This window comes from Haliaeetus leucocephalus, unplaced genomic scaffold, assembly GCF_000737465.1.
Source record: "Haliaeetus leucocephalus isolate CR32 unplaced genomic scaffold, Haliaeetus_leucocephalus-4.0 Scaffold68, whole genome shotgun sequence".
NCBI classification, from domain to species: Eukaryota; Metazoa; Chordata; class Aves; order Accipitriformes; family Accipitridae; genus Haliaeetus; species Haliaeetus leucocephalus.
In genome coordinates, this window is record NW_010972504.1 from 2031919 (window position 1) to 2051188 (window position 19270).

Sequence of the window (19270 nt, forward strand, 5' to 3'; positions counted from 1 at the left end):
TTTTAATTGCTAGGCAGGGTGGCAAAGGGCTTGGGATGCCAGTCTGGGATTTGGCAGAGGGAAGGGAGACGACAGTCCATTTTTTTTCTAAAACTTCTAGTTTAGCTTAGGATTAATCATTTAGTGTCAGATACTTACAGGTACTTAGGTACCTAGTTCCATTAGATCAAAGCAAATTAGAGCTAAACGGAATGTAAATACTTCTGATGGTCAGAGCCTTTGTCTCTGCGCGTTGCAGTTCCCAGTATATAAATTGAGGAAAAACTGTATCGCCCAGTGTGTTATGAAGAGATAATGTTTAGGACGTTGAGATCTTATGGGAGGAATGTCATACAATTACCAGGCACTGGTAGGTCTTTTTTTGCACTTCGTCTCAGAGTATCATTTAGACATCTAGTTTGTGCTCGTGGGGAACTGGAGATGTGCTCATCTGTAGGATGATGTTTGCAGGGAGAGTTTCCTTTTATTTTGTATACAGCGTCTTGCATAGCGAAGTCTTGAGCTACTGCAATATTAAAGCTTGCTATTAATTTACAATTGCATTATTTTGTCCAGATAGTGGCAGAAGTGGAAGCAAATCACACTTCTCCATACTTAATGTTTTAATTGCTGTGCTTAGTTTTCAGACTACATAGTTTTGGAGGCAGCAGTGTTTTGCTCTTTTCTTTATTCCTTTATTGCAATCACACAGATGTTTGAAATATTTTCACATGGGTTTCAATGGAAAATTTAATAGACTGCTTCCAGTTTCATGGTATTTTGTACCCTCAAAAATCAGGCTGTTTTCAGCAACTGAGGAACTATCCTTACACATTTTTCCACTGCCTCGAGCAGAGAACTCCTGAGCCTTAACTTGTTTATAAAATGACCATCAAGGATGAAATACAATTCTTTATTTAGTGTCACCTTGATTTAATGCCCTTAGGTTAGTTTTGGAAGCCTCTGGGGGTCGGGAAGGAGTCCGTTTCATTCCCGCAGTGGATGGTAAAGCTCCCTTCACGCTGGCCTCGTACTGCAGGAGGGTTCATTTGCAGCTATGCTGGTGGTTGTCAGCCAGCCTCGTGCCTGGTGTTACAAGAGCAGGACCTGTTTAATCTCCTCTTTCATGCAAGAGGCTTCAGTTTCTAATCAGGAGAGGCCTGAAGTGAAATTTCTTTGTGCTGTTTGGTCTCAGCCCTCACTCACTCCCTTCTCCTCCTCCGGACTCCCACTGGGCAGCCTCTCCCTGCTCCTGGAGCTCAGCATCCCTCGCTTTTTCTGGTTGTCTCCCAAAACGCCTTTGCTCTGGCCCGGCAGGGTGATGGATAGTACTGTAAGGCTCTGGCTGTAATATACTTCTGAATTTGCATTTGACTCAGAAAAATGCATTCCTGGAGCGGCACCCGAGCGCATCCTGGAGGTGCAGAAAGACTTTAATCTGCAGCAAGAGCCGCTGCTGCTGCCGCCCCTTTGTTTGGATCACTGAGCTCGGCTGGGACGTCATCTTCCTCCTGCCCGTGGGGCTGGCAGGATCCCTGTGCGGGCTGGCAGGCTGGCTTTGCTTTTTCCAGGCTGGTGTAAAAAGGCTTAGGGTGCCTGAAGGGCCTGTGTCCAGAAGAGTTGGAGGCTTAAGGTTCTGAAGCCCCGAGGGTGCTGTGAAGACGGCAGAGACCCAGTGCCTCAGACCCCAGGGGCATCAGAGCTTGTTTGGCATCTTTTGGGCTGGCCTTCCTCCTCGCCTGATGGGCTCTCCAGAGGCAGGAGATCTGCAGGTGCCACTGCTTGTTGGTAATTTTGCTGTTTTCGCTGTGCATGAAGTGAAGACAGCAAAAATTTCATGTGTGGCACTCCCGGTCACAGCTCAGCATCCACCCCACTGATACGCACTGAGATATACTTGTACACAGATTAGTTAGGTTTTGTTTCAGTCCCCCCTCCTCTGTGAGAGATCCCTCCTCAGTATTAGCTCTTCAGATCCAAGGATGGGCACATTTTTGAAAGCCGTAAGACCTTTACAAATGCTGTTTGCTGGAAGAGGCTCTGAGTTTATTGCACATGCCAAACCCTTTGCTACGATTCCTAAAAGGCCAGTTTTGCAGACTAGACAGAATTTCAGAAGGCCCAGGGAGATCAGGATTAGGGTGCTTAATCCCATCTGTGAAAACCCCATCTCTACTCTTCTGGATACTGACTGAAACCAAATCCTTCCGTCCTTGGACGTCCTCCACCTCCCAGAAGCACAGAGCAGGGAAGAGCGTTGCTTTAGAGATAGCAAGGGCAGTTCAGGTCCCGATGCCTTGCCCACCCGGCCGGCAGAGGCACACATCCCACCCAGGCAGCCCCCAGCTCAGGAAAAAGCTGTGCGAGCAGCAGCGTGGGAACATTGCAGTGAGTGTGTCTCAGAAAGGCCGGAGCGTGGTAAGGGGTGAGAGCAGGTAGAGCAGAAATTAACGTCGCCTCAGAAATTAATGGCATGCTGGCGTAATTTTGCTCAGATAAAGCAGAGCGGAACGGTACCTGGGAGCGAGGGGGAAGCACATCCCATGCTGATCAGTCTCGCTCTGAAGCAGGATGCAGCCGAGGGGTGTAAGGAGTGAAATGGGATTAGGAGGAGGCCCAGGGAATGCGGCGTGTGGCTGGGAGCAGCCCATCGCCCTCCTGGAGCAGCGGGGCTGCGGAGGAGCTGGAGCAGCTGATAACGCGCTGCTGCTGCTGCGGGAGGGCAGGGCGAGAGCTTGTGTCTCCGCAGATAAAACCCACGGCAAGCTCGGAGCGGGGAGGATGCCTTCGATTTATTCCCCGAATAGCAGTGTTACTTCTTCTGCAACTGCGGTGAGAAAATCAGTGCCAGTCCCAGAGCAGGGGGACTGTAATGGAGGTTTCTTTATTTAACCTGCAGTTGCACGGATGGACTGAGACGCGGCTGGTACTGTGCACTGGCGATGTGCTGGGACATCAGCCCTGCCGCCGGGCTGAGACCTGGCCAGACCTGCGGACACACCATCACCACTGTAACCTCCCCCTCTCTTTTATTGCCCCTCAGGACTGTCCCCAGCTTTTCCCCACGGAGGAGATCTTGATCCCGGTGGGAGAGGTGAAACCCATCACGCTGAAGGCGAGAAACCTGCCCCAGCCCCAGTCCGGCCAGCGTGGGTACGAGTGTGTCCTGAGCATCCAGGGTGTGATCCACCGCGTGCCTGCCCTGCGCTTCAACAGCTCCAGCGTCCAGTGCCAGAACAGCTCGGTGAGGCACCGGGAGGGGAACATGGCAAAAAAAGTGCCCAAAATGAGTGTCAGCTCCGAAGAGCTGCGAAAGGGGATGGGCTCAGCCACGGGGAGAGTGAAAAATCCTGGAGTTAAACTAATCCTGAATTCCAGGTGGGAGCCTGCCGTGGGCATGCAAGGTGTTTCATTATAGCACCGGCCGGGAGAAGATCCTTTATCTGGCGGTTCCCTGTCTGACTGTGGGGGGTCAGCGAGGGGAAGGGGAGGAGGAGGGTATGCGATGAAGGTGTTAAGGCAGGCTAATTCACACGGGGGAGATAAGGCGAATCACAGACCCCTTATCGGGGAGCTGTCAAATTCCAGGTCACGGTAGCTGGATGAATACAGTAATGCTGAAAAACAGCGTGGTGCAGGGAAGGAGGGGGAAAGGAAAACTGCCAGGGGAGAGAGCACAGCACAGCAGAGAGAGGAAAATTATCTGAACGATGCTGCCGGAGAAGCAGGCAGGGGAGGATAGCTCTCCTCCATAGGACGGGGCATAGCCCTGCCAATGGATCTGGCAGGATTTCACCCCAGAACACCCAAAATCACCATGGCAGGTACTCAGGGATGCCAAAACACATACGGCAAATGCAGGCCACCCTCCGAGCCACAGCCCGCGTTTGGGTCTCGCGTGGCATGCTTCAGCTGGAGGATGGGCAGGGAAGAACCTGGTCCTTCCCCTCCTCGCTGTGCATTCAAAGAGGTCCATGGGCAAACAGGGCACATTCAGTTTGTTTTAGGCAGCAGAACAGGGTCTCCTTTAATATTCAGTGCAGATGGTCTTAAATTGTTAATGAAGTTTTGAATTTTTAAAAATTTCACTGGATATTTATATATCACTGGCTGTCTTTGGGCCTTGCAGCTTGGTGGATAATAAATGTATTAATTCTAGATAGTACTTTTACTATCCAAAGCGATTTATAAACATTAGAGAAGCACGTTTATTCCTGTTAGGCTAATAGGAAGTGGTAGGTAGAGAATGTAAGGGCAATTCTGTACTCACAGCTCCATCACTTGTACAGAAGATCTAGTTTCACACCAACTTAGTAAAATGCAAGCAAGGTGAATCAGTACAACCAAATGTAAGTTAAAACTGTACAACTATTGCACAGGGACAGTCAAAACAGTCTGCTTTGCTTTAATCATCATTCCCTCATCCCAAAGAGGATGGCAACGTTCACTCACCTTTTCAAGTCTTTTCAGCAGCTCTTGGTTGACTTAAAGAGAGCACCAGAATGAGGCCTCACTGGTGCTAATTGTGATAATGGGAATTTCAGAATACACTGGGAATTCACCTAATGCATCCAGATTCACTCAGCCACTGTCCCCAGGACGTCCATGAGGTGAATAATTCAAGCTAGTGCCATCCTAGACTAGGCTGAAGCAGAGACTGGGAAAGGACCTCTCTGCACCATCTTATTTTTTCTCAGCTGTTGCCTATTTCATCAGCCAAAGCTGTGCAGCATGATTTTTAAGCTCCCAGTCACACTAGGGTGCATGGTGACTGTATAAGAAGATAGCCTGAAGGCAGCAGTCCTTCCAGTCTGATTAACTGGAGGGGCTGTATTGATAAGCTAGAGACTGAGTGACAAGAGCAACCACTGTGAGTGGAATAATTAATCTATTACCTCTCACAAGGACTAGATCTGATTTAATTATCTCTTCCTGGTGAGGAGGGAGTCAAGGCAGGACCCTGGAGATGAAGTGTAGAAGTGTGGTGGTTCAGACATGTTTTTAAGCAGAGAATAATCACGGTTGCTTTAAAAAAATCTCCTTTTCCTGTTAGTGTCTCTGATACATCCTCCCAAGCATTTCATTCTCCATCTTCTCCTTCAGTATCTCTATGATGGGATGGACATCAGCAACTTAGCAGTGGACTTTGCTGTGGTTTGGAATGGGAACTTTGTTATTGACAACCCGGAGGATCTGAAAGGTAATGTCTGCTCAAGTTGGCTTTCAGGTCACAGGAAGGAGGGCGGCCGTGGGGCTGGAAGGTGGCTGTTGGGGCAGAGCGGCGTTAGCTGCCGTCACCGCGGCTGCAGGCAGAGACGTTGTGGTCCCGGTGGATCCCGCTTTGGATGAAGGCAACTCGCTTTGCTCCACTGGCAGCGGTGCTCACTGAGCACCGCCGATACAGCCTTGGCTTTGGAAACCACAAGGGCAAGCCTGCTCCGCGGCTCATTAAGTCAAAACTCAACCTGTGTAAGTCCAAGAGCAGCCGTAGTCCGTACGAATATTTCAATTCTTGGCTTCGTCCTGACTGCCCGTCCCCTCTTCCCTGCAGTGCACCTCTACAAGTGCGCAGCCCAGCGCGAGAGCTGCGGGCTCTGTCTGAAAGCCGACCCCAAGTTCGAATGCGGCTGGTGCAGCGGCGAGGCCAAATGCACGCTGCAGCCGCACTGCAGCTCGCCCTCCGCCCAGCCCTGGCTCGACTGGTCCAGCAGGAACGTCAAGTGCTCCAACCCTCGCATCACCGAGGTAAGAGCGCGCGTCTCCGGCTTCTCCTCGCTCCTTCCAAAGCGGATTTGCCTCTCTCTCTCCCTCTCATCTGAAAATCCACCCTTGTCCATCCGGCGCTGAAGAACAGGGAATAAAATGCTCCGCTACTTTCTGTGAAATTAATGGGCAGATCCGCCGGCACGTGGCCAGGGTGCGCAGCCCACTGCCCCGCCGTGCAGCTGCCAGTCGCCAGCGATGCTACCAGCATCGGGGTGACCGCTACGGATTGTTGCAAGAATGCTAATTAAACTAGGGAGCTAATTAGTCTATAGTTGATGCTTCTGATGTTTCTGTTCAGACCACTGAGGGATGCAAAATGTCTCCCAGGAGCATTTTTACCAGTAAAACAGCACTCGGTCTGTTAACATTACTATTAGGAGTGACGCTCATATCAGGTGGGAATGGAAGAAGATTTTGGTTTCTCACTTAATTAACTCCCCCAAAAAGCCTCCCTTGCCCTGAGCATGAGTCCATACTGCAGAAGGCGGAGGGCATGGGCGTAAAACAGTGTCGAATCAAAGTAGCCTGTTGCGCTGATGCTCTTGGCCAGGCAGGAGCAGGGCTTCTCAGCACACAAACTTCTGCCAGCTGAATAAGGACCCCAGTTACATGTGGAAGTTTCCTCTTAACTCAGATTACTTTCTACACCAGTTCAGCTAAACTGGCTCGTGCTCAGACCCCCTGGGAAGAAGGCATCGGCCTCCTTTTTCTGGCAGAGGCTGGTGGTGCTGTGTTAGGGCTGGGGCTGACTGGAGGAGGGTGTTGCTGAGGAGGGTCCATCCATTCCGCAGGGACTTTACCAGGCCTTTGGTATTTCTTTCTTAGACCTTCTGCCCAGCGACATCATACCTTTGATGAGCAGGTATTTCTCCTGTGCAGTGTTTTATAAACTGCAGAGTGGAGCTTGTGAGGCTGCTGAGGAGCAGAGGTGATGGTGGTGCCGGCTGCGCAGAGACGTGAAAGCATTAAGAAATGTTGAGAGTCTGTCCTTTCCTTCTTTGGTTGATTTGTTTGTTTGGCAAGTCATAGTTGTCTTTACAGAGAGATAAAATGAGCCTTAAAGGCTTGCCTGGATATTTGCCTTGCCCTGCCAGTAGTCAGAAACCAAAGTTTTCTTATCTGAGTGCTGTTCTGCTTGCACAAGGTTATGCTACAAGATGCAAGAAGCAAAACAGCCTTTGCCTGAGATCTTCTTCACCATAAGCTGTTCAGACAGTTATAACATTGAAGGAGTCTTAGATTTATTTATTTACCCCTCCTTGAGCTCAGCAGAGAAGGGGAAAAACACTCTGCTCCAGCCACCAAGTGACTTGCATCTAAGCACTGGCAGGCTCTCGCGGCTGGCTGCGGGCATGGCGCTGCCACTGAGTGTTTTATCACTGTCCAACTTGAAAGCAATACTTTTGGTCTCTGTCCAAGGAGAAAAGAGCAGAGCTTTGCAGTTACAGATTTCTTGTCTCCATAACCAGGTCTGTGTCTCAGCCTTCAAAGCGGGAAGTGCGGGGTGCCTCGCCAGGGGATGTTTTGAGTCTCAGGAGATTGCCCTGAGTGGATTTGGAGATGAGAGAATTGAGTAGGAAATGTCTGTGCTTTCATTGGCAGATCGGCTTATTCCACACTGAGGGTCAGCGATAGAAAATACAGGTGTCAGGGGGATATATTGTCCCATGGCCCCCGCTGACTCTGGCAGTGCTGTGAGCTGTTGTGATTTTATCACAGGTCTGGCAGTGTTTGGTGTTTTTGCTTGAACTCCACCTCCCATCCTTCTCCTTATGAATTCACAGCTTTTTTTTTTTTTTCATGAAAGTCAAGTTTGCGGTTTTCACTGTTGTAGAAAAAGAAGGGGGAAAGCAGAGGGAACTAGTGGCCTTTTTTGTGTGCTTTGAGACCCACTGATGGGAAAGGCACTGTATAGGGCTACAAACTCTCACGGAATTTTGCTAAGTTCTTCAGCAGGTCTATAGAAAATGGCAAAGCCCCAGCAGAAACTCTGCAGGGTCAATATTCCCAAACCCCAACCTTTGAACAGCACAGGTTAACTTCTCTCATCCCTCTTCCCCTCCAGAAAAGTGTATGAGATTGTCTTGCAGACCATGAGACCCTTACAGGCTTCATTGCTGTTGGGTCCTTTTTACTGGCATCCGAGTTTTTTCAGTATTTTGGGTACTTTCAGTATTTTGCAATGTCCAGTGCTGCAGAGCTGTGCACTGACAGCTGGGAAGTGACCAACCACTCTGCCCTGCTGGGACCGACCTGCTCCTGGCAGGTTGGAAGCAGGCACTGGTGACACGTTCTCCATCCTGCATGAACCGGCACTGACGGACTCGACTGGGGAGTAGTGTTTGGTCTCATACTGGGGCTTGCATTGCAGCCTGGATCACTCAGACTAAAAGAGCCTTTAGTACGGGCTGTTTTCCAGTCCTTTTGCTTCATCTGTGCAAGTTCACTCTTTCTGTCGAGCCAGAGGTCAAGGTCCTGGCTCCCAGGTGCCAGTGCCTTTGGGGGATGCATAACTAGTAAGAAGAGACTGTGTTTTAATAGTCATAAAAGCAAATGAGCAGTAGGATATACGCAGCCCTTTTCTTTTTCTGGTGAGAGGCCCAGCCATCATCAACAGTGTCCCTTTAACAGCGTAAAACTTCCACACGGTCTGTGGTCTTAGCAATAAATAAATAAAAATCAGTTTTCTTGCGAACAAGCGGCACTCTGATCTCCTATTCATTTATTTGCAGGGCTCATTAATATAACATCAGTGCAACAAACAGCTGAAGGGGGGGCAGTGTCAGGCTGAATAATGGAGTTGCTCTGCTGAGATAACAATTAGGTTTTGAATGTGCTATCAGCTAAGGCAGAGACAAGGAGGGATCATGCCGGGATGACAATGCTTATGTGCTGGTTCCCTGCTGGGCTCATCAGCTGGGATCCAGCTAGCTTAGAGCAGGATGAAAAAAGACAAAGAGAATGAAGGTAGATGACATTTTGGGAGGGGGCAGGGGTTATACCATTTATTCTGCAAGCCAGGCGCGCTCTCCGCACCCCAACAGAGGCCAAGTGGTTTTTGTGCAGAACGGTCTTAGGCTTGCGGCTTGCCTCCAGCTCCAGAAGGAAAGCCCCATCCGACTCACAGCCAGTCCTGGGTCTCCCTGTCTCATGCGCAGACTTCTTCTGGAGGCTAAATATTGCTTTATGTCAGAAACGCTGAACCATGCAACCGGCAAGACGTAAGGCTGAGAACATTTATCCTGCATCGTTATAGCAGTGTCTTCTGCAGGCTGCGGAGGGAAGTGTGCTAGCAGTGTGTTGGGGCTCCTGGATCCCTGGGATCCCTTGGATTCCAACTTTGGGGATCCCTGGGGTCCCTACCTTGGTTTCAAGCAAGAAGCAGCAACAACAGAAATGCAGTGGTGCATCTGCATCCCTTACATGATATAAGGGCAGGGTGTAAGGGTAACCAAGCTCCTACCACCACCCACTTCATCTCTGTATTTGGATCCTTTCTGTGAATAATACAATGCTTCACACTTGCATAAATCCTTTCCCTGAGCAGCAGGAACATGTTTTATTAGAGGCGGTGGATTGCTAATTGGTTTCATGCAAGGTGAGGCTGGTGCAGAGTGGAGAGGTGACCTGCTCCGAATAATCTGGGAGATCAGCAAAACCAAGGGCCCTGCGTCCCACACCCCGCTCTAGATCTCAGCGACTTTCACACTGCTTCAGTTTTGCAAACAACCTAAAAAACTTCCAGCAGAGGTGCAGACCCCTAAACAGTAAATGTACAATTCCTGGTAATGGCCTTGTTTTTCCTTAGCTGCCCTTTGCAGGTTCTTTTGATCCTCCACAGACCTCTGAGTGAAACGCTGAATTCTATTTCTTGAAATTGGGGAATATTGCTTCCTAATCCTGTCTGTCTCAGACCAGAAATCTGGACTGTCATTGCAGCCGGTCCTGCGGCCCGAGCAGCTCCCCAGCACAGCCGAGTTGGGGGGTTAAGGCAAACCACACTGCCAGCGCCTGCCCCGGACTGGGTTTGCTGGAAGTGCCTCGGCTGCGCACCTGCAATGCAGCGAGGTGACCCGGCGATGCTGCTCGGAGGGGTCGCCAGCGCTCGGTGCAACGGGACCTTTAAGACTTATCTTCTTTCTGTGATTTTGACTGAATCTCTCCAGCTGTAATTAATTGAATGCATCTGTTCTAACCCTGGGGCTGCTTTATGGCACAGTTACTTCAAAACTGTTCAATTAGCGGCCACTAAAATCTAGGTCGAGTGGAGCTCCATATTGGGGATTTTCCAGGTCAGGACGTTTTCAAAATACAGAATCAGCTCTGCTTTGTTCGGCGAGGCCGGTTGGCTCCGCTGGTTGTGGTAAGGTTGGGAAATGGCAAACCGTGACTTTTTTTTGAACAGTGATGAGACAACGAGCCCGGCGGTGTAAGTGCTCCAGCAAATGCATTTTAACATAATCTAGAGCTGCAAAGGACAGTTGTAACTGTCAAGTACGTGAACTGCCAAGTTCAGATGATTCCCAACTAGCAATGTAAACATTACCAGTGCAGGCCTTCAGGACTCGGTGTAATGCAATACAACTTGATTTTGTAGTGTCTTTTATGGGCACATAGTTCTTCATGGAGCTGAATGATACAAGACGTGCTACGCCGTATGAGTTACAGAAAACAGCAGCACAACAGACAGTGAGTGTATGGCGAATAAATTAGAAACCTCAGTTGTGCAGTCGAGGGGAGAGGGAGGCAGAAATTAAAGCACACACAGAGGAAGGAGGTGGTGGTTCGATGTATGGGGCAGCTCATGGCTCTGCTGGGTGCGTGGAGCAGGCTGAACCCCAGCGTCTGTGGCCAAATTCAATAGCAGCACCTAAATGGGAGCAGAGGTGGAGAGCAAGAAATTAAGAGGTCTAAGCAAGGGAGAAGGAAAATGGCTTCAGGTGGGATTTGAAATGCAGGGAGATGCTGAGGGGAACTTGGAGCCACAGAAGGGATGGGGAACAGGGGTGTCCTGATGGCGTTAGCAGTTTGCATTGGGTGGGAAGGGGAAGATGTGCCTCATGGCACTGGAAAGTGCTGGGGGTCCCACAGGGGCTGCTTTGGGGTGCACTCAGCCTGCTGTCCTGGTTTCAGCTGGGATGTAGTTAGCTGTCTTCCTAGTAGCTGGTACAGTGCTATGTTTTGAGTTCAGTATGTGAAGAATGTTGATAACACTGATGTTTTCAGTTGTTGCTCAGTAGTGTTTAGACTAGAGTCAAGGATTTTTCAGCTTCTCATGCCCAGCCAGGGCACCTGACCCAAACTGGCCAACAGTGTATTCCATACCATGGGACGTCCCATCTAGTTTAGGAACTGGGAAGTGGGGGGCGGGGATTCACCGCTCGGGGACTGGCTGGGTGTCGGTCGGCGGGTGGTGAGCAATTGCCCTGCGCATCATTTGGACATTCCAATCCTTTTATTACTACTGTTGTCATTTTATTAGTGTTATCATTATCATTATTAGTCTCTTCTTTTCTGTTCTATTAAACCGTTCTTATCTCAACCCAGGAGTTTTACTTCTTTTCCTGATTTTCCCCCCCATCCCACTGGATGGGGGGGGAGTGAGTGAGCGGCTGCGTGGGGCTTAGTTGCTGGCTGGGGTTAAACCACGACACCTGCGCTGCGGCAGGTTGCCGGGGTGTGCTCTTGTGATGGGACTGGTGTTTTGCCTAACCTGCTCACGTCCAGGGAACAGCGAGCTCTTAAGAAGGTGAAAGAAAAGCAGCCATCCATCCGGAAACACTAAGGAGAAGGTTTTGAAGAGCTCAACTCTTTTGCCAAAGACAAGGGTGGAACAAACAAGCGTAAACAAGATTTATCCATTAAATTAATTAAATTGCATTATTATGGATTATGTTTATTTATTAATAACAGCTGTAGCATGGGGAAGATTAGTAACTCATGCAAGAGCAACAACAGACCGGTGGCAGATTCAGAACAACTGTTTGAGAGTCTTGGGTCCAAATTTTGTGACTGTACATTATTGTAATTTATACTCCTAATTGAAGAGGATATTGTCCTTAATGAAAGTCTATAGAAGCAGAGATGATTATGGCTGAGGCAGGCTATAAACAGGCAGCTTTAAAGCACACACCTCACCCTTTAACATTTGTAAGTTATTTAAGGTGCCAACTTACTAATAAAATGTGACATTAACATTCAGAGAACAGCCAAGGCAGAAGTTAGAGTTCTCCAAAGCAGCAGGCTACTTCTGGAAAGTGACTTACTACCTTCTGTATCTATAAAAAAGGAGCCAGTCTTATCTTTCTGCAAGGCTTTCTGGGGGATGGCATTGCCCACGCCTCTTGGCCAGCTCAGGGACCTTGATGTCCTCTCTCGGAGCACAGCACAGATGGATTTCAGCATCCTTGGGCTTCTCCAAGACATCCAGAGGAGTCATGAGGAGGTGGCACTGGCCTGGGTTTGGCAGTAGGAGCAGGTGGAGGTTGCAGCACTCAGCAGCCTGCAAAGCAAAAGTCTGTTCCCAAGCCAGAAATGGGGTTGAAGAAGCACGAGTGCTGTGGGGATACCAGCTCAACTTTCCTGTGTTTTGTTTCCCTCTAGATCCTGACAGTGTCAGGCCCCCCAGAAGGAGGGACGAGGGTGACCATCCGTGGCGTGAACCTGGGCCTGGATTTCTCCGAGATCGCCCACGGGGTGCAGGTTGCTGGGGTGCAATGCACACCCCTGCCCGAGCAGTACGTCGTCGCAGAACAGTGAGTGGCCTCGCGGACCTTACCCATCCCCACCGTGGGTGCCCAGGGCTGGTCAGCCTGCACAAAGCCTCTTCCCTGCCCTCCAGCAAATGCACGGGAGGCCAATAACTCATCCAGACTCCAGGCATCGTCTCTCCACCCTTGCCAGCCCTGCAGGAAGGGGTCTGGAGGTGGATGGTGCCTGGACCAAGGCATGCCATTCCTACACCAGAAGGGGATGCTCTCTGGGGGGGTTAAGCAGCCCTTTAAGCTTTCATTAAGTGTTTTGTTTCCTTCCGCACCGTGGTTCCTGCTTTGCTAAGCAACTTTTCTGATGAGCACCTTGCTGTTGATGCTGAGCCTCTCTGCCCCCTCTGCTCCCCATCGCACTTGAAATTCAGCCGGCGCTGCTGGCTGCACGCAGCCATTTGTTAGGCGGGTGAGGCAGTGACAGCCGCTTAATCCAAGTGGGCCTCCACTGGAGTCAATTCATTTATTTCACTAAGAAAAATGTCAACCAAAAATTAGAAAATAGGCATGTAACAGAGGATGGGCAAATAAACCTCCCAAAGTGACACGTGCTCCTGGTGCTGTCTGGGGGGGGGTTGTCCTGATGCAGGTGCTGAGGGGGGTGTTGGGGGTCATTTGTGCAGGGCAGGAGAGGAGCAACGTGTGATGTCTCCGCTTGGGTTGTCCAGTCTCTCCTGCTGGGAACCAGGATGGTGTCCTGTGTAGTAGGGCCGTGGCTGCTTGTGGTGAGTGGTGGGGAGCCCAGACCCCGTGAGTGGTCCCAGCAGCAGGGATCTGCCCCAGCTTCAGGAGCAGCTGAAAGCAGTTGTCCTCTGGTAGTGAAATGCATTTGATGGGTCCTGGTCTGATCCCCAGCATAGTGGAAGGACCAGTCACCATGTTGGTGTTGGTCTGGTTTTTGCTCACTCCTTGTGTTTGTTTCCCCATCTGTAAGACAGAAATGACATTAATCCCCCCTTAGGAACAGCGAGGATGTGTGCAGTGTATCAGTATAGGATGGATGCAATCACTGGATGAAGGACGCTATGACCATGCAAAGCATCGCTGGTGTTAGTGCAGGAACAGCTCCAAGAGCTGCGCCAATAGTACTGTCACTGCTAGTGGTTTGGGCTGTTCTGCTGAGCAGTATTTTGTTTTATTTTATTTTTCAAATAAAGGATGGAAGATTATAAAATTATCCTCCTTTGATGGTATGAAACCCTGATTTTATAATCATGACTCTAATTATGGCTCTTGAGCTTTCAAAGTTTGTTAACATCATTAAAACATTTACCCTGGGCAGATAACAGCAAGCGTTAGCATGAGAGCTGCCTTTTAAAGATGAATACAGATAAAAGGACCCTCTTAAGGGTTCTGTGGGCAGACTGAATTCCAAGACTGTAATGACTCACCATATGCTCCAGCCACGCAATCTATCAGCCAGCAATTAGGTTAATGTTCGTGAAAGGGCCACTTAGCCCAGCAATCAGCACCCTACAGCTCTGCCGAATGCATCATTTTGTAACAAGGTACCTGCTGGGAATTTGGCTTTTATCAGGAATCGGGATCAGGTGTACCAGGGCACTTGTGCCCCGTCCAGTGCCTCCTTCATGCCCAGTACTGTACGGCAGCTGCTGCTTTACTGGCAAATAGTTGAGTATTTGGTGTGTCCCCCTGTATATAGCACTTGGTGTATCCTTGCCTCTTGTGGGAGAAAACTTCCACTCTCCTCTCCTGCCCATGGGGTGTCAGGAATCACTTCACATTGCTTTCTTTGCCTGTGGGCTGACCGGAGCAGAGGTTACTGCTCCCAAATACGAGCCCTCCGCCCTAGCCCACAGCCCGGCAGCACAGAAACCCTGCCTCCTCGCCCCGCTGCCGGTTTGCAGGAGAAGTAACGAAATAGCAGGCAGAGGAGAGAGGTGCATGGGCAACGTCTGGTTGAAAGGCAGAGAGAGGAACACGTGGCAGATTAAGGCGCACAGCTGAGATGCTTCAATTCCTGTTCTCCAAAGGCAGAATCTTTCTAGGCAACCCGTTTTGATGTGCAGCAATAAGGACTTTCACGTGAGAGCTCTTTACTAGCATGTATGTATTTCATTAGGCCTCCTGGCATCATCTGTGCATGCTGTCTGCAGATTCTTTTTTCCTTTAGTCTTTTTATTTTATTTTATTTGTAGTGAATTTAAAGCCGCTGAAGGCAGCTGAAACGCTGCCTTCACAGACTGGAGCCTTTTATGCATTTGCACGTGATCAGCAGACGAGTGAGTGTTTCCCCTGCCACTCTGCAAAAGCACCTTCAGCCTCACCGGGGGACGGATGCTCTGGCTTTTTCTCTGGTCTCGCTCTCAGGGCCAGACACCGGCAAGTGTCTGTCTCAGCACCAGCGTTACTGCAGCCCCTGCCCCCAGGCAGGTTTCTCCTGCCCTGAGGTTCCCAGTGCCTGGCAGGATGCTCTTGAATTTGTCTTTCCAGTGTTGCTACGAGACCGAGCAGCATCCATCCCCTTTAGGTACAGCTGGAGAGCCCTGCCAGCTGAGATCCCTTTGAAAACCTCTCTCAGACCTGCTGGCATGGCAGGCATTTTCTTGGTCTCATCTCCAGTAGACATTGTGCGTTCCCAGTGCCCTGGGATTTTTGGATTATGCACCCACAGGGTGTGTAATGAGGGGTTCCTCAACTTCCAGCCTGGGCTGCTGTGGTTAACCCCAGCAGCTCTCCTGTCCTTACGGCTTCCCCTGCTGGGCCACGGGAGGAGCGTGAGATTGGTGTCTTTTGGTGCCATTAACTCCTTTTACCAGCTTCGGTATGTTCTGTGTTAGCCAGCCCCGTCTCCCTTGTAAAGGCTGCTCTCCATCCCAGAGCAGGTGTCATGAATGGGTGATTTAGACCGCTGAAAGGACCACTGTCAAAGGTATTAGCAAAAGCGGTTTTAATATGATGTTGTAAAAGCGCAACTTAACAAAGTTCGATGGCAAGGTTCACTCTCTTACTGTAGAGCACAATCATTTGAACAGTGATTCAAAACTGTCAAGACACAAATCAAAGTTACCAAGTCAAATCAAAGTTACCAAAATCAAAGTTACCAAGGCACAAATCAAAGTTACCAAAATCAAAGTTACCAAGACAAAATCGAAGTTACCAGGGCACAAATCAAGGTTACCATACTACAAGGTTATGCATAATAGCAGTCGCTTACCAAAGATCTGCCGGTGGTAGAAGGTCTCTCTGCCTCGAGGAGGAACCTTGAGAGGCGTCCCAGCTCAAGGGGAGATCACCGCCACGCAGCCACGCTGCCCTGCAGGGAGAGTGCACAGAAGGCTCACTTAGGCTGTCGTATTTATGGAATAAAGTTGTTGGCTTGTAGCCAAGTTACATGTGATGGGAAAGACATGCATGAGACTCCTTGTGCCCACAACTTTCTTTGTTCCTTGATAAAAGTGTTAATCGCGTGATCAGTGTTCCAAGCTCACATGCATCGGTGCTCACTGGGTCACTCTGCTCCTTTGTGGGTTTTCAGAGAACAGATTGGAACTCGAAAGTTCCTGGCCCAGCTATGGCTCAGGCCTTTACCTCCTTTGGAGCCTGTACCAAATTACGGCTACTTTGGTTAAGGGGTCTACTGCATCCATTGCAGCAGGTTTCTTCATTTTTGATTAACTGGGAGACTGCAGTGTGAGCTGTTCCCTTAATGAACTCATCTGTTACTCTGAGGACTTTGCACTCACTTTGCTACTGGCTAATATATTGCCATTAGCGCTCTGCTTTGCTCTGGAGTTTACAGCTTGTAATAATTATGTCTAATTTTGATTTTTTTCTTCAAATTACTACATGGGGTAAAAATAGACTCTGTAATTAACTTCTTCTAAAGAGACAGATACCAAAGTTAAATACTTTGGGGGGGGGGAAGCCAGCCCTGCGTGGAGCTGCACAGGGCACTGTTGGCACCTCCTGCCAAAGCCTTACTGTGGCATTTCTGCTTCCAGGATCGTCTGTGAAATGGGGCAGGCGCTTCCAGGGATCAGCTCCGGCCCAGTGCTCCTGTGCATTGGAGAGTGCAAGCCGGAGTTCACGGCCAAGTCCACGCAGCAGTACATGTTCGTGGTGAGTGTCCTGCTGAGGCGGGGAGGAGGGGGGCAGCACGCGTGTCCCCCCGTGGGAACAGCCGTGGTCTGCGAGTGCAGGGGTCAGATGGAGGGGGTTCATCACCAGAAGACAATCCCAAAATTGCCATCCTTTTCTGATGCTTTCCCCGTGGCATTGCATGATTTCTTGGTAGTCCAGTCAACGAGCGCAGTTTTCAGGATCTAGAGCTCGCGCAGAATAAACAGGATTTATGTGGGAACCTAAACCCAGGGTTCCCACAGCATCTGGTTTCAGCTTTGCACCTCCAAAATAGTGATAACCTTCTGAATTGCTAGGCTCGGTTACTCCTTGCAAAGTGTATTGTTGTAACCCCAGCAGGAGCGTTACACAAAGTGTAACTTTGTTCTGTACCTGAGGACTTTCTGTGCATGAGGAATCGTCAAGGAGTTGGAGTCAGCACTAAAAATTTTCCTTTGTTTGTAACGGACATTGTTACTTTGGTGCTTAGTTAATGCGGACGAATCTAGGGTCCTGCTTCTTGCTGGTTTTGAAGATGTTTCTACACATACATGTGTACACACATACAGGCACTGATAGGCCTTTTTGCATGAACGCAGAAACACCAACAGGAGAGCAAGCACCAGAGTCCATCCTTCTGCAGCTCAGGATCTGAGGTCCTGCTAGAAACTTAATCAACTTCCTGTGAAACCTAAACATATCTGAGTTAGTTTCCGTGTCTATAGATTTAATTTTTTCACTATGATGCCCTTCGGGATGGAAGGGTAATTCTGCATCCAAATATTCAGGGATTTTTTTCCCCCCTCCAAGGATGCTGGTTCAGTGTAGGCTTTCTCTATCCGCTTAATGGAGAGCTGCTCTCTGGGCTGGTGGGCTTCCATTGGTTGAGTAGGTCATTTCTTTCAGTTGTTTAATTAGCAGCCTTTTGATTAATAAACTTAAAAGCCACAGCTGGGGCTTCTCATATCTCCAGTTTTGCCTAAACAGGGCACTTCATCCAGCCACATTGATTTTGTGCTTAGTGGAATCTGTATGCAGGGAAATGCCAGCACTTACCAATGGTCCACAATTTGTAAACTAATTGAGAGATAAATCAGGCTAGCCCCTGCCACCCTATTGGTGGTGTAAGCAACACCCTCCCCTGGGGTTTCATTTATTCAACAACATAGCAGGGGTGCAAAATATCGTCACTTTTTGCTCAAATATGCCAGAAACCCCTCTGATCATCACAGGGCACTGCCAGTGTAGTCCCCAGATTTGCCATTGTTGAATGGCAGGTTCCCAAGTGACACAAGGAAGATGCTCTCTTGCTTTGTGTTAAATAATAACCAGGAGCCAGTGGAAGGTAATTGCAGAGATGAATCTTGGGAGTAGTACCGTGCAGCAAGCTGGTGAGCATATGCCAAGCATTATCATCCTTTGCATTGTTACTTCTGATTTCCAGCACTTACCCTGATTATATCATATCTTTTTCTCAGGCATCTAAAACTTCTAGCACATCATTCCCTTTTGTTAGTTGGCCTCTATTTTTCTCTTTAGCGCCGCCACAAATTCCATTACAGCTGGTTTATGCCATTAAAGTCAGTAGTAAAATTGATTGGTACCTTAAAGCAGAGCTCTGTTCTGACCCTGAGAGGGTTCATGCCTTAGTGAGCTCATCTGGTGCCTGACACCACACAGGAGCGATGCTGTCACCTTAATTACACCCGTTTTATCTGGGGAGGTGAAACCTTGGAGCTACTTTGGATCTGTAAATCTGTCATAATTATCACCAAATCATGAGTTGAAGATGGAAAATTCTTATTCAGCTTTCAGGCCCTCATCCAAGGCTGGCCTCACCCTAGCCTTGGGAGTTTTTGCAGGTCTCTAGGATGGACCCTCAGCTCTCCTGTCTTCTTCTTGTTTACAAGAATGACTGCTCGGGGCTACAGCCTGAGTTTCTATTTTTGGCAATGGTTTGAATTTCCAAGGATTGCAATGCTTAGACAAGGTGATGCTTGCACCAGAAACGTCAGATGCTCGTAGCCAGGAGATGCTTATAATTGATTTTGAATGCAGAGGAGGGCTGTCCTTTCCAGTATGCATACAGCTCTGTCACTGGTGTGTATCTGGGAACTGCTGGACCTCACGGACGTGTTAAATAACTGCTCCTTTCTGTCCCCAGGCTTCCACGAGCAGACTGGCCCCGGGGATGGGGCTGGAGGAGGAGGGTGCTGATAGTGGGCTCTCGCTGTCTGGAGTGTTCACAGCGGTGCAGCTTGTTCCTAATTCACCTTGGGAACAGTCGCCAGGGTTGGGCTGGAGACTGAGGGAGGGTTTTGATGGGCAATCACACACTGAACATGGTTTGGAGGTTTTTTTGCATTTTGGAATCGCTCCTCTTGGTTGTATGAAATGCTCCCAAGCCTACTTAGCATAACCATTGCTATTACCATTCAGATTGTCTAGTATTGTCACTAGCTGGGGTAATGATAGAATATCCTGAGTTGGAAGGGACCCATGAGGATCATCGAGTCCGACTCCTGACCCCAGCTAGAATAAGAGCTGTGAGCTGACCATGAGCAGTTGAAGTACAAGTCCTTCCCTCCTGTAATATTATTCCATAATTACCCACAACAGGGTGGATTGTGGTTTTTTTCTCTGGTCTATTCAGAAAGCAGGGTCAAACAGGCTTTTGG

At 49.2% G+C, this 19270-nt stretch overlaps 1 protein-coding gene across 1 annotated transcript in view; it reads left to right on the top strand.

Moving 5' to 3' along the window:
• Positions 1-19270, top strand: part of PLXNA2 (plexin A2) — a 153868-nt gene that overhangs the window by 102188 nt on the left and 32410 nt on the right. The window contains exons 9-13 of the mRNA XM_010579061.1: positions 3023-3223; positions 5083-5179; positions 5531-5724; positions 12349-12500; positions 16475-16592. Coding sequence (XP_010577363.1) covers positions 3023-3223; positions 5083-5179; positions 5531-5724; positions 12349-12500; positions 16475-16592 — 762 coding nt within the window. The remainder of the gene's footprint in view (positions 1-3022; positions 3224-5082; positions 5180-5530; positions 5725-12348; positions 12501-16474; positions 16593-19270) is intronic.